Here is a 20040-nt window from a genome sequence, read left to right on the forward strand (position 1 = left end):
CGGGGACAGAGCGAGCGCAGGCGGCGGGGCAGGCGCCTCCGGGCGTCCGCCAACCCAGCAAGCGCGCTCCGCTTCGCCGCGCGCCGGGACACCCGCCAGCCTGCGCCCCAAGACGCCGCGCCCATCCGCCACAGAGGTGCGGCGCCCCCTCCTAACGTCATCTTCCACGGCCGTCCGCAGGGCCGGCCGCGGACGGCGCCATGCTCTGTTACGGCAGCCGGCGGGCCTTCCTCGGCGTTGCCACGATGCATCTCGCCGAGGCCCCGCCCTTCTGGCTACGTCACCGGCCCGCCCCGGCGGGCGCCGCCATGTTGGGGGTCCTCGCCGCGGGCGCGTAGGTGTCTTCATAAGATGCCGGCTCGGCAGCGCCCGGCTTTCTCCCCCCAAGATGGCGTCCATGCGGGAGAGCGACACGGGCCTGTGGCTGCACAACAAGCTTGGGGCCACGGACGAGCTGTGGGCGCCGCCCAGCATCGCCTCCCTGCTCACCGCCGCGGTCATCGACAACATCCGCCTCTGCTTCCACGGCCTTTCATCGGCCGTGAAGCTCAAGCTGCTGCTCGGGACGCTGCACCTCCCGCGCCGCACCGTGGACGAGGTGAGGCGGGCGGCGGTGGGGGCGCGGGGCCGTCACTTCCAGTGACCCGAGACCCCGGGCCCAGCCCCCTCCTCTCCGACCGTCCCTGCCTACCCCCTCGCAGCCCTGCCCCGGACCTTCACGGCCACCCGGAACCCTCCCGACCCTCACGCCCCCCTCCCCACAGACCCTCATTCCCGCCCCGGGACCCTCACGCCCCCTCCCCACGGACCTTCATTCCCGCGCCGTACCCTTACGCCCCCCTCCCCATGGACCCTCATTCCCGCGCCCCGACCCCCCGACTCTCACGCCCCCCTCCCCACAGACCCTCATTCCCGCCCCGGGACCCTCACACACCCCCTCCCCACGGACCCTCATTTCTGCGCCCGGACCTCCCGATTCTCACGCCCCCCTCCCCACGGACCCTCATTCCCGCGCCGGGACCCCCCCCCCCACCCCGACCCTCACGCCCCCCTCCCCACGGACCCTCATTCCCGCCCCGGGACCCTCACACACCCCCTCCCCACGGACCCTCATTTCTGCGCCCGGACCCCCCGACCCTCACGCCCCCCTCCCCACGGACCCGCTTTCCGTCCTCCCCGGTCAGGCCTGCCTGTGTCCGGACCGTCGGCCCCGCAGGCCCCACCCTCCCCGCGCCCGGGTCGCTGGTGGGGAGCAGCTGGAGCCCACCGGCCGGGAGGGGAGGCTGGGGAGCCGCCGGAGGACGCGGGGTCCCGGGGCCGTGATCCGGGCCGGGGAGGGCGGCGGAGGCCGGGCGTGTTGTGCGCCCCTCACGGAGTAGCCGCTCGTTGAGGGCCGCGTGTTTTTCGGCTCTTTCCACGCACGAAGACTTCACGTGGTTGCGGTGAGCGGGGACGCGAGGTTTGTCTTCTGTGCTTTCCGCCGCGGCGCACCACGTGGTGGTTCTGGCGAGGAAAGCCGGATTTTCAGAATGCTGAAGCAGGAAAGCTGCTTCAGCTTCGCGCCGCTGCGGTCGCGGTGCGTGTACCTTGGCTGCGGCCAGGTGGGCCGGGCGCAGGTGCATCTGTGCGGTTGGCGGGGGCGGCGGCGCCCGCTGTGCGCGTGCGCGTGCCTGGGGTCGACGCGTCCACGCGGCCGCCGCTCCGCGTTAACTCTCCTTGCTGAAGAGTGTTCCCTTGCCTGAGCGGGCGGCGCTCCATCCGTCCTGTCCTGGGGAGACAGCGGCTTGGGGACGGCTTTCAGCTGTTTGAGTAATGCAGTTGCCAGCGTTACTGCGTTGGCCTAGGGTGTCAGTGAGCACGCCCTTCTCTGGGGTGTGTATCCAGGGTGGGATTGCGGGGTCGGGGCGCTAGGTTCCATTGTTTTTCCAAGTGGTTGTATCGGATGAAACTCCTCACCCACACTTGCCAGCCTGCTGGGTATCTGAAGGTGTTTGGGGGGTTTCTCTTGTTTGTTTTTTCCCAAAGTACCTTCACCATTTTTAAATTTATTTTTATCTTTGTAAAGATTTACTTATTTCTTTGAAAGAGAGAGCGCGCGCTCACGTGAGGGGGGAGGGGCAGAGAGAAGCGGACGCCCCGCTGAGCAGGGAGCCCCCGTTGGGGCTGGACCACAGGACCCTCACATCAGGACCTGAGCAAAACCAAGAGTTGGTCCCACGCAGGTGCCCATTTTTTTAAATTGAGGTGTAACTGACGTACAATGTTATATCAGCTTCAGACATGCAACGTAATGATACAATGTTTGCGTATATTGCATACGATCAGCACAGTAAGTTCACCGTACCTGCAGAATTTGTTTTTCTTGGGATGAGAACTTTTAAGACTTACTCTCTTAGCAACTTTTAAATATGCAATACGATATTATTAAGTACAGTCACCACGTTGGGTGGTTTTGATTTGTGTTTGCCGTAATACTGACATGGTTGAGTATCCTTTCATGTATTTATTCACTGATTCTCTTTTTTGTGAGTTACCTCTTCACATCTTTTTTCCTACAGTCTTTTTTGTTGTTGTTGTTGTCGTTGTTGTTATAAAGTTTTTAAAAACACACATATCTATAAATGTTGGCTAGCAGTCATTTTTCAGTGGTTTTCCAGTTTTAAGCCTCACGTAGGCTTTTTCACAGACTCCGTGGAGGTACAGACGCTCTCAGCTGTGACCGGGTGCCCGTGCCAGTCTTGCCTTCCTCTGTGAGTGGGGCCGTTTGTCTTGTCGAGGACGCCGTGCCCTGCCCGGCCGGATGGCGCTCCTGTCGTCTGGTTTGAGCGGCTCAGTTTGCCTTTCACATTGGAGTCTTCCATCCCCCTGGGATTGATCATTGTGTGAAGCTGGGAGTCCGATTTTGTTTTCCACATGGATGTCCAATTAGTCCAGCAGCTGTCTTTCCCTGTTGATTTGCACTGTCACTTCTGTGGGTCTGTGTCTGGGCTCTGCTCTGTTTCTTCAGGCTATTTATGTATCGCTGTGCCAACAACCCGCTATGTCCTATTACCGCCACTGTATACAAAGTCCTGCCAGCTCACAGCAGACCCTCCCACTTTATTCTTCAGGGACGTCTTAGGCTATTCTTAGTTGTTTCTACTTCTGTATATATTTAATCTTCACTCTTCAGGTTACACATACATCATATTAGCATTTTAATTAAGACTGAGTTGAATTTACAGTGCATTCTGGGGTGAAAGCATCTTAATATTCATTGATAAATCATGAATATAAGCATACCTTCCTGTTTAGATCTTCTTCAATATTTGTTATAAAGTTTATGATTTTCTTCATGGAGGTCTTTCATCTCCTGTTAGATGTGTTATTAGATATTTCATATTTTTCATGCTGTTGTAAATGGTATCTGTTAAAACTTATTTTTTTAGATGAGTTTGTGAATAGCTTCTGTGTTAAAGGCTTACTAATGGCAATATTTTCCTGTTGACTCTTTGTTTTTCTGTGTATTCACTAATTTCTTTCCAATTACTTTTTGTTTCTTTTTCTTGCCTTACTGCACTTACCAGGACCCCTCCAGTACATTTGTCTTTTTTTCTGATCACACAATGAGAACTTTGACTGTTTTGCTGATAAGTATTATGTTTCCTGTTATTTTTAGTAGATAGATTTTATCTGGTTAAGGAAATTCTCTTCTATTTCTAGATTTTTTAATATTTTATTTATTTAAAAAATTTTTTTTAATATATATATTTTTTAATTCATTTGACACAGAAAGAGAGCACAAGCGGGGAGCGGCAGGGAGAGGCACAAGCAGACTTACCGCTGAGCCGGGAGCCTGATGTGGGGATCATGACCTGAGCTGAAGGCAGACACTTAACCAGCTGAGCCACTGAGGCACCCCTATCTTTTTTTTTAAAGATTTTATTTATTTAGGGTCACCTGGGTGGCTCAGTCAGTTAAGCATCTGCCTTTGGCTCAGGTCATGATCCCGGGGTCCTGGGATCGAGCCCCAGATCGGGCTCCCTGCTTGGTAGGGAATCTCCTCCTCCCGCTGGCTCTCTCTGGCTCTGTCTTTCAAATAAATAAATAAAATCTTAAAATTTTTTTTTTTTTTTTTTTTTTTTTATTATTTGAGAGACAGGGAGAGGGAGAGAGATCACAGAGGGAGAGGAAGAAGCAGACTCACTGCCGAGTAGACAGCCAGATGCTGGCTTGATTCCAGGACCCCAAGGTCATGACCTGAGCAGAAGGCAGACACTCAGCCAGCTGAGTCACCCAGGTGCCCCTATTTCTAAATTAAAAAAAAATTTTTTTAAGATTTTATTTATTTGAGAGAGTGAGCGAGTGAGAGAGCACAAGTAGGGGGAGGAGCAGAGGGAGAGAGAAAAGCAGGGAGCCTGAAATGGGCGTCGATCCTGGAACTCCAGGATCATGACCTGAGCTGAAAGCAGACACTTAACTGACTGAGCCCCGCAGACGCCCACCCCCTAAATTTTTTTTTTAAAGTTGTAGTCATGAATGAGTTTTCTTAAGAGTTCTATTGAGATATAATTCACATACCATACAATTCACTCATTTGAAATGTCCAGTTCAGTGGTTTTTAGTATATTCAGAGTTGTGTGACCATCATCCTAGTCCATTTTAAAACATTTTCATCAGCCCCAAAATAAACCCATACCCGTTTGCAGTCTCCCCCTTCACCACTACTCTCACCTTCCCCAGCCTGAGGCAACCGCTAATCTGCTTTCTGTGTCTAAGAATTTATCTTTTCTAGACATTTCCAGTCACACTGTGACTCCATGCGCATTGAAGCAGACTCTGCACTGAGTGTGGAGCCAACGTGGGTCTTGATCCCAGAATCCCCAAGATCATGACCTGAGTTGAAACTAAGAGTCAGAGGCTCAGCCAACTGTGCCACCCAGGTGCCCCCATTTAGCCATTTTATATTGTTGGATTACGTTGTCCTGATACTTTGTGTAGGAATTTTGTATTTATGTTCTTGGGTGAGATTAACCTCTAATTTTACTTTTTCTTCTTTTTTTTCCTTAAGATTTATTTATCTATTTTCTTTAAAGATTTTATTTTTGTTTATTCGACAGAGATAGAGACAGCCAGCAAGAGAGGGAACACAAGCAGCGGGAGTGGGAGAGGAAGAAGCAGGCTCCTAGCGGAGGAGCCTGATGTGGGGCTCGATCCCAGAACGCCGGGATCACGCCCTGAGCCGAAGGCAGACGCTTAACCGCTGTGCCACCCAGGCGCCTCTATTTATCTATTTTAGAGAGAGCATGAGCAGGAAGGGCAGACAAAGAGGGAGAGAGAATCTCAAGCAGACTCTGTGCTGAGCACGGAGCCCATTATGGGGCTTGATCCCACGACCCTGAGATCATGACCTTAGCCAGAACCAAGAGTAGGGTGCTTAACTGCACCACCCAGGCACCCCTCTAGTTTTACTTTCTCATATTGTCTTGTCAGATTTTGGTATGAAGTTTTGCTACCCTCCTTATAAAAGGGATTGTAGTGTATCCTCTGTCTTCCTTTTCTTTGGAAGTTTAATAATCAAATTATTTCTTCCTAAATGTATGGTAAAACGTAGTAATAAAACCATATGGGGGACCTGGATTTCCTTTGTGGGAAGATTTTGAGTATTGATTTTTGGTTTTATAGTCTTCTTAAGTAAAGGTTAAATGTTATATATTTTTTAAAGGATCAGCCATTTCTACTAAAACTTTAAATTTATTAGCGTAAAGTAGTTAATATCCTTTTATCTGTTTAATATCAGAAGCATGTGCAGTGAAGTTCCCTTTTTCATTTTTCTTTTTTTTTCTTCTCATTTTTCTTTTTCTTGATTCATCTCACCAGATATTTGTCAATTTTCTAAGACTTCAAAGTACAACTTTTGGCTTTGTTGATAGTCTCTGTTATGTATTTGTTTTCTGTTCCACTACTTTTTTGCACTTTCATTATTTTCTTCTTTCTTTTTTATTTTGTTCTTTTTCTAATCTCTTAAGTTGGATTCTGACCTCATTTTTCATCTTTTTTCCCCTAAAATATATGTGTAAAGCCATAAATTTTCTTCTAATCCCAGCATTAGCTGCATCCTGCAAGTTTTGATAAATACCATTTTCATTACTAAGTCACAGTATTTCCTCATTTCTATGATGATTCCTTCACTGATCCTGTGTAGTTTAGAATTCTTAGTTTCCATACGTTGGAGAGGGAGAGATTTTAGTTATGTTTTTGTTGGTGAATTGTAGCTGTGTTGAGTGCTTGTCAGAGAATACAGTCTACATTATTTCAGTTGTTTGAAATTTAAGATTTGCTTAATAGCGAGATATGTAGTCAGTTGTAACCATGGTGACTGAACTGGAGAAGCATGTTTGTTCTCTAGTTTTGAGCCCCACTGCCCAGTACATGTTCATTAGGTCGATCTGTATGTTGTACTGCATGGGTCTACTATAGTCTTACTGATTTTTTAAAAATTATTTTACCAATTACGGGGGTATGTTGATGTCTATTATGATATAGATTTGTCTATTCCTCCTTACAGTTTTATCAACTTTTGCTTTATATATTTTGAGGCTGTGTTATTAGGTACATGTAAATTTAGAATTATTATAATTGCCTGGTGAACTGAACCATGGATCGTCATATAGAGATTTCTATATGTGGTAATGTTTTGTCCTTAAAGTCTTTTTTTGTCTGGCTTTAATATAGATATATCAGCTTTTTTCATTGATATACATCAATATATGTAGTTCTGGGACTTTGTCCATATTTCAAGAATTTTTAATTTTTTGTAAGTAAGCTCTACACCAAACATGGGGCTTGAACTCAATGACCCCAAGATTAAGAGTCACGTGCCCTACCAACTGAGCCCCCCAGGCACCTCCATATTATAAGAAGTTACAATAAAGAACTTACTAGCTAGATTGCAAAACAATTAGGCCATTCTGGGTAGTTTACTTTTCTGAAAAGCATTTTTATTTTCTTGGTATTAAGAAAACTTTTCCTTTTTTTAACACTATTTGTTTATTTATTTTTAGATATTTATTTATTTGACACAGAGAGAAAGAGAGCACAAGCAGGTGGAACAGCAGGCAGAGGGAGACAGAGAAGCAGACACCCTGCTGAGCAGAGAACCCGACATGGGGCTCGATCCCAGGACCCTGGGATCATGACCCGAGCCAAAGGCAGATGCTTAACCTACAGAGCCACCCAGGTGCCCCACCTTATAACTTTTTTTGTAAGTTTATTTAAGTAATCTCTGCATCCAGCCTGGGGCTCAAACTAGTGACCCTGAGATCAAGAGTTGCATGCTCTGACGGAGCCAGCCAGGTGCCCCTGTAGTTCTTAACTTTGACTGAGTAGGCTGCTTCCTATGGACATGCTCCAGAAACGGATTTGTCCTTGTGCGGACTTTTGTTCTCCGGGGGAAACACACAGGAGAGGGGTGGCTAGGTGCTAGGTGTGTGTTCCACTTCCTTTTTTTCCCCCTTTAAAGATTTATTTATTTATTTGAGAGAGAGCACATGGGGAGGGGAAGAGAGAGAGGGAGAGAGAGAATCTCAAGCAGACTCCCTGCTGAGCCCAGAGCCTGCTGCGGCTGGATCTTAAGACTCTGAGATCATGACCTGAGCTGAAATCGAGAGCTGGACGCTTAACCGACAGCGCCACCCAGGTGCCCCTGTTTGTTTTGCTTCTAAAGAAATTGGCAGACTGCTCTCCAAGAGTGGTGGTCCCTTGCCACCCTCCACCAGCAGTGGACAGGGCTCCAGCTGCCGGCCTCTACGTTTGATAGTGTCTTTGTCCTCTCAGGCGCTCTCACAGGGTTCAGTTTGTGTTTCCATAGTCACTAGTGACGCTGGGCATCTTCTCTTGTCAGTCTCGCATCGCAAATCTTTGGTAGTGTATCTGCTCAAATCCTTCAGGGCATATTATTTTAATTGATGTAAATTATTTGTCTCATGTACTTCAGAGTTTTTAAACGAAACATTATTTTTCAGATTAACCCATGTTGCTTTTCATCTAATCCTGGGGTTGACAACCTGGGCTGTGACCTGTTCGCAAGGTCTATGAGCTAAGAATGTTTGCGCGTTATTCAAAGGATTGTTCAAAGCTGTGTCATTCCTTTTTTTTTTTTTTTTTGACGTGGCCCACAAGCCCTAAAATAGTCAGTATCAGTGCCCGCACACTCGGTGTCCCTGTGCACGTCCCTCTCCAGCCCTGGGTGGCAGGCTGCCTCCGGCCTGGCTGTGAGAGTTGCACTGTAGCACAGACCTTCTTACCCGTGCGTCACTCTGGAGAGTTCTTTGGAATCTATGCCCAGAGGTGGAAGTGTTGGGTCATAGAATGTATTTGCTTAAGTGGTGACATCGTACTGTCCATACTCCCACCTGCAGTGCCTGACAGCGCGTGTATTCCCCCCACCCCTCCCCCTCGGTTTTGTGCACGTTCCTGTTTTTGTGGATCAGATGGTTGGAAAGGACTGCCTGGTGTTCATTTGAGGGAGGCTGTGCCTGCGTCCACTGCCTTCTCACATTTCCGCCTTGTCCATTGCCTGTTAATAGCACCTGCCTTTGGGCGCCTGGGTGGCTCAGTCAAGCGTCTGCCCTTGGCTCAGGTCATTACCCCAGGGTCCTGGGATTGAGTCCCGTATCGGGCTCCCTGCTTAGTGGGGAGTCTGCTTCTCCCTCTGCCTGCTGCTCCCCCTGTTTGTGCTCTCTCTCTCTATCAAATAAATAAAATCTAAAAAAAAAAAAAAAAGACATCTGCCTTTGTTTCTATTAGGGTTACTATCTTGTTGATTTCAGGGACTCTGTATATTTTGGATAGTAAACACTGCTGGTTTTGAACATTACAGATTGCATCTGCCATTCTGTTACCTGTCTGTTAGCTTTTTTATTTGCCCTTCACTGAACAGAAATCTTTCATTTCAATACATAGTAATAAATTTTTGGGTTTATGGCTTGTCCTTTTTAAGTTTTAAGACGTCATTAGATGTGCCTCTCTCATTTCTTTTCACTTTGTAGCCCTTCTATTCACTGATGGGTCTTCAATGTATCAGGAGTGCACCCTCAGACATGCTGTGAGATTGGAAGCCAGTTTTATTTTCCTCTGAGTCCCGAATCTGTCTCCAACCGTGTATTTAGATGCAGACCAACTCTCTTGCTCATGAATGTGTGTGTGTGTGTATGAGAGAGAGAGAGGGAGGGAGGGAGAGCGCGAGTGCACGCACTCATGAGGGCATGCCATGTTCCAGCAGCGCACGCCAGATTGCCCTCTTGGCAAGGACTGGAAGCTCCTTTCTTATTCGAGCATCTGTCTCCCCCCAGAAACCCAGTGAAAGCCGTGAGAACACGGCTGAAGGTAGGATTCTTGTTGAAGACCTTGTTTAATCTAAAAGTGGTCTGGACTGCCGTAACAAAATACGGCATTTCAACAACAGACATTTCTTACAATTCTGGATGCTGGGAAGTGCAAGTTCAAGGTGCTGGCTGATTCAGTGTCTTGCGAGGGCCGGCTTCCTTCTGGCTTTGCGCTCATGCAGTGAGAAAGCTCTGGCATCTCTTTTATACGAGGGCACCAGTCCTGTTGTGGACACCCTGCCCACAGGACCTTATCACCTCCCACTACCACCACACTGGGGATTAGGGTCTTTTCTGCTAGTTTGAGGGGGACACAGTTCAGTCCATAACAGCAGTCTTTTTGGTTTTAACCTCGCTGCCTTTTTTCTTTTCTTTTTTTCTTTTTTTTTTTTTTTTGACATTTTTATAAAATATCGTCCGTTTTGCCTCATGGTTGTTGTATTAGTTTGCTGGGGCTGCTGGAACAGAGTACCACAAACTAGGTGGCTTAGGACAACAGAAATACACCGTCTCACAGCTCTGGGTGCCTCTCCTAACCTGGAGTGGCTTCCGCTGGTCTCTGGAGCCTGGTGGGGGCGTCACTCCCGCCACGTAGCCATTTTGTCGCTTTGTCTTCACCTTGTGTTTCTTTGAGTGTCTGGTTCTGCGTCCACATTTCCCTTCTTTATAACGACACTGGTCATGTTGGATGGGGCCTAGCCTAATGGCTTCGTTGTAACTTGACTGTTTCCAGACACAGTCCTGTTCTGAGGTTCTGGCCGTTAGGACTCCAGTGTATCTTTTTGGAGTACAATTCAACTGAAAACACTAGACTTTCGTGGATTCTTCGTTTATCTTGTGCTCACTTGTGAGCATTTTGAGACCAGGTCTTGCGTCTTGCTTGTGTCTGTATCCCTCACACCCCACCTCGCCTGGCTCTTGGGAGAGACTCGGGGTCTGTAGAACGGGTAGGTTATTAGAAGGGTCTGGCTCTTTGTAAATCTCATCTTGTGAGGCTTCCGTATCGGTGCGTGTGTGGTGGCCTCATTCTTGCCACGGCCCCGTAGGACCCACTGTAGCTGGCTGGTCTCCATGCTCATCTCTGAGGAGCCACCAGCCTGGCTCCCAGCGCCGCGTGCCCAGCAGTGTGTCCAGGGGGCTCCAGTCTCTCTGCCCCTCTGCCAACATCGACCGTTGCCTGTGTGTTTGATGCTGGTCTCCCGGGTGTGTGAGGTGTGCCCGCCCATGGGGGCCACATCACCTTTGCGGCCTCTCCCCCCCGCGGTGTCCTCTGCGAGTGTGGGTGCGCAGGACTTTCCTCACACACAGTCTGCGTTTCTTGTTCTCAGTGCTTTGGGGGTGATCGCCCACAGTGGAACCTGCCATCTTACTGAGCCACGGAAAACACATTTAGATAGTCATATTTTCATTTTTAATTTTAGTTTGCTTGACACATGTTTTTACCCTTAATTCTTTGTAGTAAGGGACAAGCAACATCGTTTAAACTTTCATTTTGTGCCTTTTTGTTTTTGATGCAGCACAGAGCTTATAACTCAGCTAGAAGGACCTTCCATAACAAAAAGGCCCCCCATGCAGACGTTAAAAAATAAATGTTTACAGTTTTTGCCCTGAGAAGAACGTATTTCTTTTAGAACCCCATTCACTGGCGCCTGGTCCTGTGTGTGGCTGACAGGGGGCGCCCGGTGGCAGAGTCGAACAGCTCCGAGCTTTGACCTCCTGGCAGGGGAGGGACCCGCCGTGCAGTGGGTGTGGTGACTGCGTCCGGCCGGGAGGGCGAATCTCAGGTCTGAGGGATGGAGAGGAGCTGCGTCTGGGCCTCCCCAGGCTCCGGCCGGGGGTCACGCGGCAGGAGGCCGTCTCCCCGTCCCGAAGGCGCCCCAAAGCAGGTCTCCTGAACGGGGTGGCGGCGGCTGCCGGGGGGTCTGGGTGACGCGCACTTGAAGGCAGGCGCTCGTCTTCGTCTTCGTCTTCGGACGGCCTCCCGTCTGCTGCGTGTCGGCACACGGGGAGCCACCTCGGGGGCTGTGGGGCGAGGGCCGAGGTGGGGGCCTCGGTGCGAGTGGGCGTCACGCCTGGCAGAGGCGGCCTTGGGCCGGGGGACAGAGGAAGGAGAGCCCGCAGGCTCCCGTGAGGACAGGGCCCGGCATGGAGGCGGCGCTCTAGGGCTCCAACACGGTCGGTGCCCCGCGGAAGCTACAGTGGGGTGCGAAGGGGGCCCCTCTGCCTTCTGCCTGCCTCCGTCCTGCGGTCCTGAGCAAGGCTCTGGCGCGTGTCAGAGTCGTGGGGGGCTCCCAGGCAGGGTAGGCAGGGGTGGTGTCTCTGCCCCCCACCCCCACTCAGGACTACGGTCTCTCCTTTCTTGGCAGATGAAGGGCGCCCTGGCAGAGATTATCCAGCTCGCCACCCTGGACTCGGACCCCTGGGTTCTCATGGTAGCTGACATCCTGAAGTCCTTTCCCGACACAGGCTCGCTTAACCTTGACCTCGAAGAGCAGAATCCCAACGTTCAAGATATTTTAGGAGAACTTAGAGAAAAGGGTATTTGTGTGTGTGTTTCATGGTGGGAGGAGGGAAACAGGTCCTCCTTTAAACCTCTTTTCTGAAGTGAATTTGGCGTCTAGAGTGTTGCATTATGGGCCTGCATGCTGTGTGCACGGTCTGTCCCTGCCACCCCGGATGCTGCCACCCAGCTTCTGGCCAGAGTCTCTGGAAACCACCTGGGGGCAGCCCGCAGGCCGCTGCAGACCGCACGTGCTTGATCTGACGTTTGTTACTGTTCTTGGGTTCACGTGCGCTCTCTCCTGCTCAGCTCATTGAGGCTATGGGCTTTGTCCCTTCGGGTTGCAACTCCAGAGCCTAGAACATTCCCTGGCACAGAGTAGAGGCTCAGAATGTGTGTCGAAAATACCACCAGTTCAGTTGTTTTGAACGTGAGCTGAAAACCACTTAGGAAGTGTTCGCAAAGGGTCAGAAAGAACCTAGAGGAGGAGGCCGGCAGTTCCTCCCCGGGTTCGTCTCCTCGTTTGGAGAGCTGGACCTGACGTGCCCCTTAGAGATGGGACCCGTGCTGCCGCAGGGCCAGTGGCCGGGCCGTCCTCCGCAGGCGGCCCGTGACATCCCTTTTCCCCTACGAGGTGACCCTCCCGTCACACTCTGTCGGTCCTCACTTGATCTCTGATGGCGCACACGCTCCGCGGGTACTGCCGGAGCGCCTAGAAGCAAAGCCGAGAGGTCTCTGTCCTGGTGCTTAGCTTGACGAGGGTCCAGGTGAGCACCATGCCCACCTGGGTGACGTCTCTTGGGTGGGAAGGGCCTGCTCTGTCTTCAGCTCCAGGTGGGCTCCTTGGCTCCTGGGGGACCTGGTCCTAGAGGGAGTGGCATGGGGGGAGAGAGGTGCACAAGAAGAGTGGGGGCTGGGTTCGAGCTCCTTCCCCCCAGGTTTCTCCTGAGCTCTGACTCCTGGGTGAGCACGCAGAGCCAGGGAGCTGCCTGGGTGCTGCTTCTGAGGGCTGGGGTTCAGCAGGGGCTGGGAGAGACCCCTGGCTGTGACCACCGCAGACTTTCCCTTCCTGCTGCTGGGGGCGTGTTTCGGCATTTCCGAAGCCCTTGGGATGCTTACAACGCCCTCCAAAAACGGTGGTGTCAGAGAACATCTGCGGTGCCCAGGCTGAGGAGGACCAGGCAGGCCGGGACGTAGCAGCCAGGCCGCCCGTCTGACCCCAGCCGTGTTGGCGGCCTTGACTGTTGGGTGATGGTGGAGCGGAGGCTCTGGGGAGTCCGTGCACTTGTCTTCTGTCTTGATAACAAAGTGGAAGATCCAGGACTATAAATAGGAGACTGCATTTTGGTTCATGTTTTCACATGAGCTGTGCAAGCTGTGGCCCGTGTGAGGGGGACGCAGCCTCTAACGTGTTGTGTTGGTTCTCGAATAAGCAGTGAACGAGTGTGAAGCGTCCGCCATGCTGCCACTGGAGTGCCAGTACTTGAATAAAAACGCCCTGACGACCCTCGCCGGACCCCTCACTCCCCCAGTGAAACATTTCCAGTTAAAAAGGAAACCGAAGAGCGCCACGCTGAGGGCAGAGCTCCTGCAGAAATGTGAGTGCCCCCCCCCTCGGAGGCCCTGCGGCGCTGGGGACTCTGACGGCTCAGATCACGCTTCTGTCTTCCTCTGCGGTTTTTATTTCTAGAGTTCTTTTAGATTTTATGATACCTAGTGTTGAAGATAGCCAGCTACATAAAGTTTTGGGTTTGGGTTTTTTTTTTTTTAAGAATTTATTTATTGCTATGCTAAATTGTGTTCTGAAGTCTGCTTTAGAAACTTTAGAATTTTTAGGTTCAAATGTCTGTAATCTTTGCTACAAACAGAGTCATGAGTCACGTGGGCAATAAGAAAGGCTGGACTCTCTTGTAACTTTGCTTTTTTCTGGAGTTGCAGATGATGTCCCTTTGACCTTAAACATGTTTAGCCATTTTATTTAATGTTTTCTCAAATAGTGGTGTGTAAAATGTGTGTGGAAGATATTTGCCAGAAAAAAGGCAAGGAAATTGATTCCTTCAAATTGTAAAACACAGATTTCAGTTAACTTTTATTTTGAATGGCCATGGACTTGGTATTCACCACATACGTAAATGCCCGGATTGCCGAGAATCTGGTATCCGGGGTCCGGGGCTGCTGCACGGCGCCGGCAGGACGTGGCTCGGGCGCAGCCTCAGGCCCCGGTGCCCGAGCAGCGAGCAGGCGCTCCCCCGCCGGGACAGGACCTGGTGCTGGGCACGAGCCTCTGGCCCCGGCCTCGCGGGTCACCTTCCCCTTCTCCCGTCCCCACCGAGCCATCTCGGGAAAACCTTGTTTACTTCCTTGTATTTCTGCATCTGTGAGGAGAAACGTCACACCTTGCCCGGTGACCACCGGTGAGGACGCTCCACCGTGCCCATGGGGCCTCCCTCCAGCCCCCGGGGAGAGAGAGGGCCCCTCTCGGGACCTCGGGAGTGCGGTTCTTCCGCCCCCGGCTCTGTTTGCTAAGCAGAAAACACGACCTGGAAATCGGGCTGGGCCTCTCAGGGGACGCGTGGATGCTTACTTAGCATCCGTACAGACACGGGTCTGTCTCCCTAACACATGCGCCTTCTTCGTGGGCCCGATCGAGTGAGGCAGTAACGCACCTGCGGCTAAAGGCGCCTGGCTGACCTAACGCAACCCTCTTCCAGCCACCGAGACGGCCCAGCAGCTGAAGAGGAGCGCGGGGGTGCCCTTCCACGCCAAGGGCCGGGGGCTGCTCCGGAAGATGGACACCACAAGTAAGGCCGCGTGTGGAGCCACAGGACGCGCTCCTGGGCCGGCCCCTGGGTCTGAGCTGTCCATTGCTTGTCAGAGATTGGGGCTCGACCTCAAAGATGGGGTCTTTCCTTGTTAGCAGCGTCATTTAAATGTCGCCTTGAGGTGAAAGGAACGCGTGAAATGAGGAGACCGCCCAGGGTTGAGTTCAGGTTTTCCACCTGCAGAAGGACCTGGAAGGTTATGTGTGAACATGCTAATTGGAGCCAGGCCAGAATTTGAGGGAAGTGCTGGTTTCCCTCAAGGCGCCCCCAGGCTGGCGTGGGTCGAGCCCAGAGCTGTTCTGTGGGGGGAGGGAAAGGGGCGCCCCCTGCAGATGGAGAGGAAAGTGCCCCAAAGTCATGTTCTCAGGCTGTGCCTCGCTCCTTCCCTCAGGGTTGGATACAGAAAGCCCTGCACACGTGCTGTGAAGAGAAACCCAGTTGCCCTGGGGCTTTGACCCCAGAAGGCACTGGACAAAACTCAAAGGGCAAGAGGGCAGAACGGCCATTGTCCCACGTCCCAGGGCCGACTGAACATCAGGGAAGCTGGGGCACCTGAAAACAGAACAGATGCACACACCTGTTGGTGGAAGTCTTGTCCCCTTCTGTAGGGCCCGCCCCAGCGAGGTGTCCTGAGGGCAGTGGCGTGGTCACTATGCCCTTGACACAGCGTCCAGTTCAAGGTCCAGCGTGCTTCTCTGCCCTGGTCCCTGCGGTGCCGGGAGGGGGCCACGTATACCCTGGGCCCACATCATGGTGTGAGACCCGAGCGTGTGTGGGTCTGTGTGAGTGCTGAGATGGGGTCCTGGAGGCGGGAGGTGGGAGTCGCCAGATGCCCGGCGACAGGGACAGGCCCTGTTCAGGTAGTACAGTCCCTGTGTCAGGCAGCTCTGTTTTGACAGACTGGTGACCAGACTCGGGGAGAGGGCAGGGGGATTCTGGCTGCAGTGCATGTGGGGGTCTAGCCGGGGACAGATCCACTCGCTGAGGGCTGTAAGAAGGAAGCTAGGTCGAGAGTCCCGTCTGGGCTGTTGAAAGACTCGGTGTGTTGGGTGGATGGCTGGAAGTGTGGCATCTTTGTTTTTGTTGGTGTTTTTGGCAAAAATGTCATAGACTGGCTGTGATGTCATCACTTCCTATGGCCTTGCTCTTTGACTCGACGCCTGAGTGCTTGGCTACCCAAGTGAAGGTGGCCTTCACTCCCTAAGGCCCAGGGTCGCAGGTGCCCTGGTGAGGTCACCTCCACCCACCCTCGGAGATACAGCCAGTCGGTGGAAATTGGGGTCACACCTGCTGAGCGTCTGACAGGCTCGCGGGGGGCGGGAAGGGCACTGGGCTGGCGAAGCGGGCAGCCGAGCGCCTCCTTCCTTGGAGTGTGCTGGCGGAGTGGCCTCTGCTCCGTGTAGGAAGGTGTGGAAGTGGCAGGAGACAAGCCACGCCCCAAAGTCCTGCTGTGTGGGACAGCCCCGTCCCGGGCGGCCACTGATGGGCGCCGTCCTCTCTGCAGCCCCGCTCAAAGGCATCCCGAAGCAGGCACCCTTCAGAAGTCCCACCACCCCCAGTGTCTTCAGCCCTGCCGGGAACCGGACCCCCATCCCGCCTTCGAGGACTCCTCTGCGGAAGGAGAGGGGAGTGAAGGTGGGCACTTCCCCTCTGGCCTCCATGGCCTGAGCAGACCGGCCCGGCGTCCTTCATGCCGCAGCTAAGGCTGGGCTTCTGTCTGTTCCGGCAGCTGCTCGACATTTCTGAGCTGGATATGGTGGGTGCTGGCCGAGAGGCAAAGAGGAGGAGGAAGACGCTGGGTACGTAGGCGGGGCTCCCCGCAGGGTCCGGGCCGTCGGGCTGTGCCTCCGACCCGTCCCGCTTCCTCTTCTCACCGAGGCCTGGCTTTCTCATGCCTCTGGCGGCTTTTCTGTCTCAACAAGACCATCCCTAATGGGGGAGCTGTGATCACACGGGGCAGACCTTTCCTACAACTCGCTCGCTGCCGCCTTTGCCCGGACACTGTGTCCGAAGCCCCCGCCCAGAGTGGTGTTTCCGGACGCTGGCTGGGGGTGCGCGGCTGGCGTGGGCCCCTCCCGCACCCTGGGGGCCCACTCGCAGGGTGCCGAGCCCTCGGGCGCACTGGCACGGACTCTGCTTTGTCGGCAGATGCGGAAGTGGTGGAAAAGCCGGCCAAGGAAGAGACCGTCGTGGAGAACGCCACCCCCGATTACGCAGCTGGCCTGGTGTCCACACAGGTGGGGCTCGGCGCTGCTGTGGCGCCTTCCACGTCTGCCCCCCGACTCCTCACGCAGCCGTTCTGTGTGCTCCCTCTTGTCCCGGCGCTTAGCCACACAGCGTGCCCTGCAGGGAAGATGCGGGTGCGAGGGGCAGCGCTGCCCGGAGGCCCTGACGTGGGCGGCGCCCTAGGGTTCTACGCACTCCCCCACGTGCTCTCTGGGGGAGCTCCGTGGCGAGTCTCCTCACTGCTGTGCCTTGGTTTCCCCTCTGTCCACTGGGAATGGCAGTGCCGGCCGTGGGACCTGCGTGTGGGGCGTGGGGCCCGCCCACCGTGGGGGACATCCGCGGCCAAACACAGCCTGCTGCTTGGAGTCTTGTCCGCGCAGACTGCGCACGGTGCCGCTCGTGGGTTCAGGGCCACAGGCCAGGGCTGCAGAAAGGCCGTGAGGCCAGGGTTGTTTCTGGGTAACGGCTTAGTTTCTTCCTGTTGTGAGGCTGTTTCCTCATTTCCTACTCATTTCCTACGACGAGGGAGTCTTCCCTTTATCATTTCTTTGTGGTAAGAGGAGACCTCGAACAACCTTCTCTCCTTAGAGGCAGCTGGTTTGGGAAACTCCCTAAGCGGATGGGGGCAGCCCAGCCCTGGGGACAGCAGAGCCCGCTCTCCTGCCCCAGGGTCGGGGGTGGAGGGTCATGGTGGAGCCAGCCCTGGGCCCCTTCACGGAGGGACTGTAAACTCTGTGTTCCAGAAACTCGGGTCCTTGAACAGCGAGCCCGCGCTGCCCTCCACAAGCTACCTGCCCGCCACACCCAGCGCGGTCCCGGCTTCGTCCTACGTCCCCAGCTCCGAGAGCCCGGCAGGTGAGCCCCCCACCAGGGAGTGCCCCCCTGCTGGGGATGGGACGGAGCAGCATCTGCCTTGGACTTGCTGGCACGGGGCTTCCCTGGCCATCAGAACATCTGTGCCGTGCCCTCCTTGAGCTGCTGCTGGTGCTGACCTGCCAGCATGAGTTTCCAGGAATGAACCCAAAGTTTTCACCCGCTCTGCCCTTTCTGGGGGCAAACGCAGTGGCCCCTTTGCACAGCCCGGCAGGAGCGTGTTCTGCGGGAGAGCAGAGGGGGTGGCCTAGCTGACCGCGCCTCAGAGTCCAGGGGTCCCCTCACGGTCCCAGGATTTCTGAAGAAAAGGTGGGCCCCGGGTAATGGCCTCGGCTCTGGGGCTCTTGCTCCACGGGGCTTGACTGCCCGCCAGGAGCTTGGGCCCGGGAGCGGAAGTGGCCAGAGAGGGCCGCGGGGGCCAGCAGCGTCGTGGGGCTGGAGGCGGCGGCCTTCCTGTCTTACTGGGGCGGTGGGTGGAGGTGGGGGGACCTGGGCCTGCACGTCTCCTCTGCCGGTGTGGAAAAGCCCGAGACCTTTGGCTTCAAGGTGAGGGTCTCAGGGGGCTCGAGCCCGCCAGTGGGCTGTTAAGTGCCACCCATGGTTCCGGCCCCGTGGGGACCCGGAGCCGCGGTCTCGGGATGAGCAGGGTCGAGGAGTCAGGGCTGGGAGGTGGAGCAGATCCTGCCCCCCTTCCCCAGGAGGGGCTGGGGAGCCCCCGGCCCTGCCAGCCCCCTCACCAGACCTCGCTCTGCTTACAGCACCATCTTCTCGGGAAGCCGGGCTGCAGGCCAGCCGGCCGCCGGAGGAAGCCAGTACCCCCAGCCCCGTGCTGCCGGCGCAGTTCAAGCAGAGGGCCCCCATGTACAACAGCGGCCCAAGCCCAGCCGCATCTGCGCCTTCGACGCCCACCTCTCCCCTGACACCCACCACACCCCCAGCCGTCACCCCGGCCGCCCAGACACCTCCGGTGGCCATGGTGGCCCCACAGACCCAGCCCCCTGCCCAGCAGCAGCCCAAGAAGAACCTGTCCCTCACGGTAGGTGTGCCCTAGGCAGTAGGCGAGGGCCACCGGGAAGGTGGTGTGCCTCAGCCGCCCACACCCGCAGCGTGCCCGGCATGGGCCTCCGGGTGGACGCAGGCAGGGTGCTAGGAGGGCCCGGGTACCCACACCCCTTCTCCACGCTTGCAGAGAGAGCAGATGTTCGCCGCGCAGGAGATGTTCAAGACAGCCAACAAAGTCACACGGCCCGAGAAGGCCCTCATCCTGGGCTTCATGGCCGGCTCCCGAGGTGGGTGTGCCCAGCCCGCCCGAGGTGGGGGGTGGGGGGAGGGTCCCATGGCGGGGGGGGGGGGGGGCGAGGGCCCCGGTGCCCCACCCAGCAGCCCCTGCCCTCCACAGAGAACCCGTGCCAGGAGCAGGGCGACGTGATCCAGATCAAGCTCAGCGAGCACACGGAGGACCTGCCCAAGTCGGACGGCCAGGGCAGCACCACCATGCTGGTGGACACCGTGTTCGAGATGAACTATGCCACGGGCCAGTGGACGCGCTTCAAGAAGTACAAGCCCATGGCCAACGTGTCCTAGGGGCCGCCCGCCCCCGCCTGCCGTCACTGCGGGGCTCTGAGGGACGACCTGTGACTGGCCTGCGACTGCTGCCGAGCCCCAGCCCACGGAAGCTTTTAGGTTCATTTCTTGGGGGTGTTCTGGACTTATTTTTTAAATTTTAATATGGGTTACCTTTTGTGTGATTTCAGATACTTTTTTGGATTCAATATTACATTTTTGAATTGTTAAAGTTAACCAAAAAAGTTATAACTTCCTAATTTTAGCGACAGCTCTGCCTGTTTAGACTTTTATCTTTTTTTAAATTTTTTCTTAAATTCCACTGACCACGAGGGAGGGCTCTTACTTGCTAGTGCGATGCTCTCCCCGCCCCCACGAGGTTGAGGGGACCAAGGTGAGGCCCAGCGCAGTTGAGAATGGGGTGGGGACGGCCTGCCACGTGCCCCAGAGTGGGAGATGCCAGGCCACGCGTGCCACATGCAGGTGTTGTATTTGTCTTTTGTACGGTTGTGAGCGTTGAGACCAGGCTTCTGGTACCTGTTTTCATTGTACAAACGATCGCAGTAATTAAAGTATAGCTTTTCTAAAGAAAGCCCCGGAGCTGTGTTTCGGGCCAGCCTGTCCTCTCTGCTCTAGGGCCACAGCCCCTCTCGGGGTGGGGGCTGGTGGGGGCAGCAGGACGGTCACCCTC

The 20040-nt window shown here is 54.3% G+C and overlaps 1 protein-coding gene across 3 annotated transcripts; it reads left to right on the forward strand.

Annotated features, from left to right (window-relative positions):
• The first annotated feature begins 388 nt into the window (after positions 1–388).
• On the forward strand, positions 389–19941 carry NELFA (negative elongation factor complex member A). 3 transcript variants are annotated; one of them, XM_045774833.2, is made up of 11 exons: positions 389–598; positions 11732–11903; positions 13299–13463; positions 14577–14666; positions 16192–16322; positions 16417–16486; positions 16836–16924; positions 17657–17768; positions 18545–18822; positions 18976–19075; positions 19186–19941. In XM_045774833.2, exons 1-11 carry the CDS (start codon positions 389–391, stop codon positions 19368–19370), a joined length of 1602 nt encoding a protein of 533 aa, XP_045630789.1. In that variant the 3' UTR covers positions 19371–19941. The 3 variants fall into 3 exon arrangements, with proteins under 3 accessions (XP_045630789.1, XP_045630790.1, XP_087720474.1); XM_045774834.2 differs by having other exon boundaries at positions 13302–13463; XM_087864348.1 differs by lacking the exon at positions 389–598 and adding an exon at positions 1727–1872.
• The last annotated feature ends 99 nt before the right edge of the window (positions 19942–20040 follow it).

This window comes from Ursus americanus, chromosome 8 (genome assembly GCF_024610735.1).
Source record: "Ursus americanus isolate L20-20 chromosome 8, mUrsAme1.1.p, whole genome shotgun sequence".
Classification (NCBI taxonomy): Eukaryota; Metazoa; Chordata; class Mammalia; order Carnivora; family Ursidae; genus Ursus; species Ursus americanus.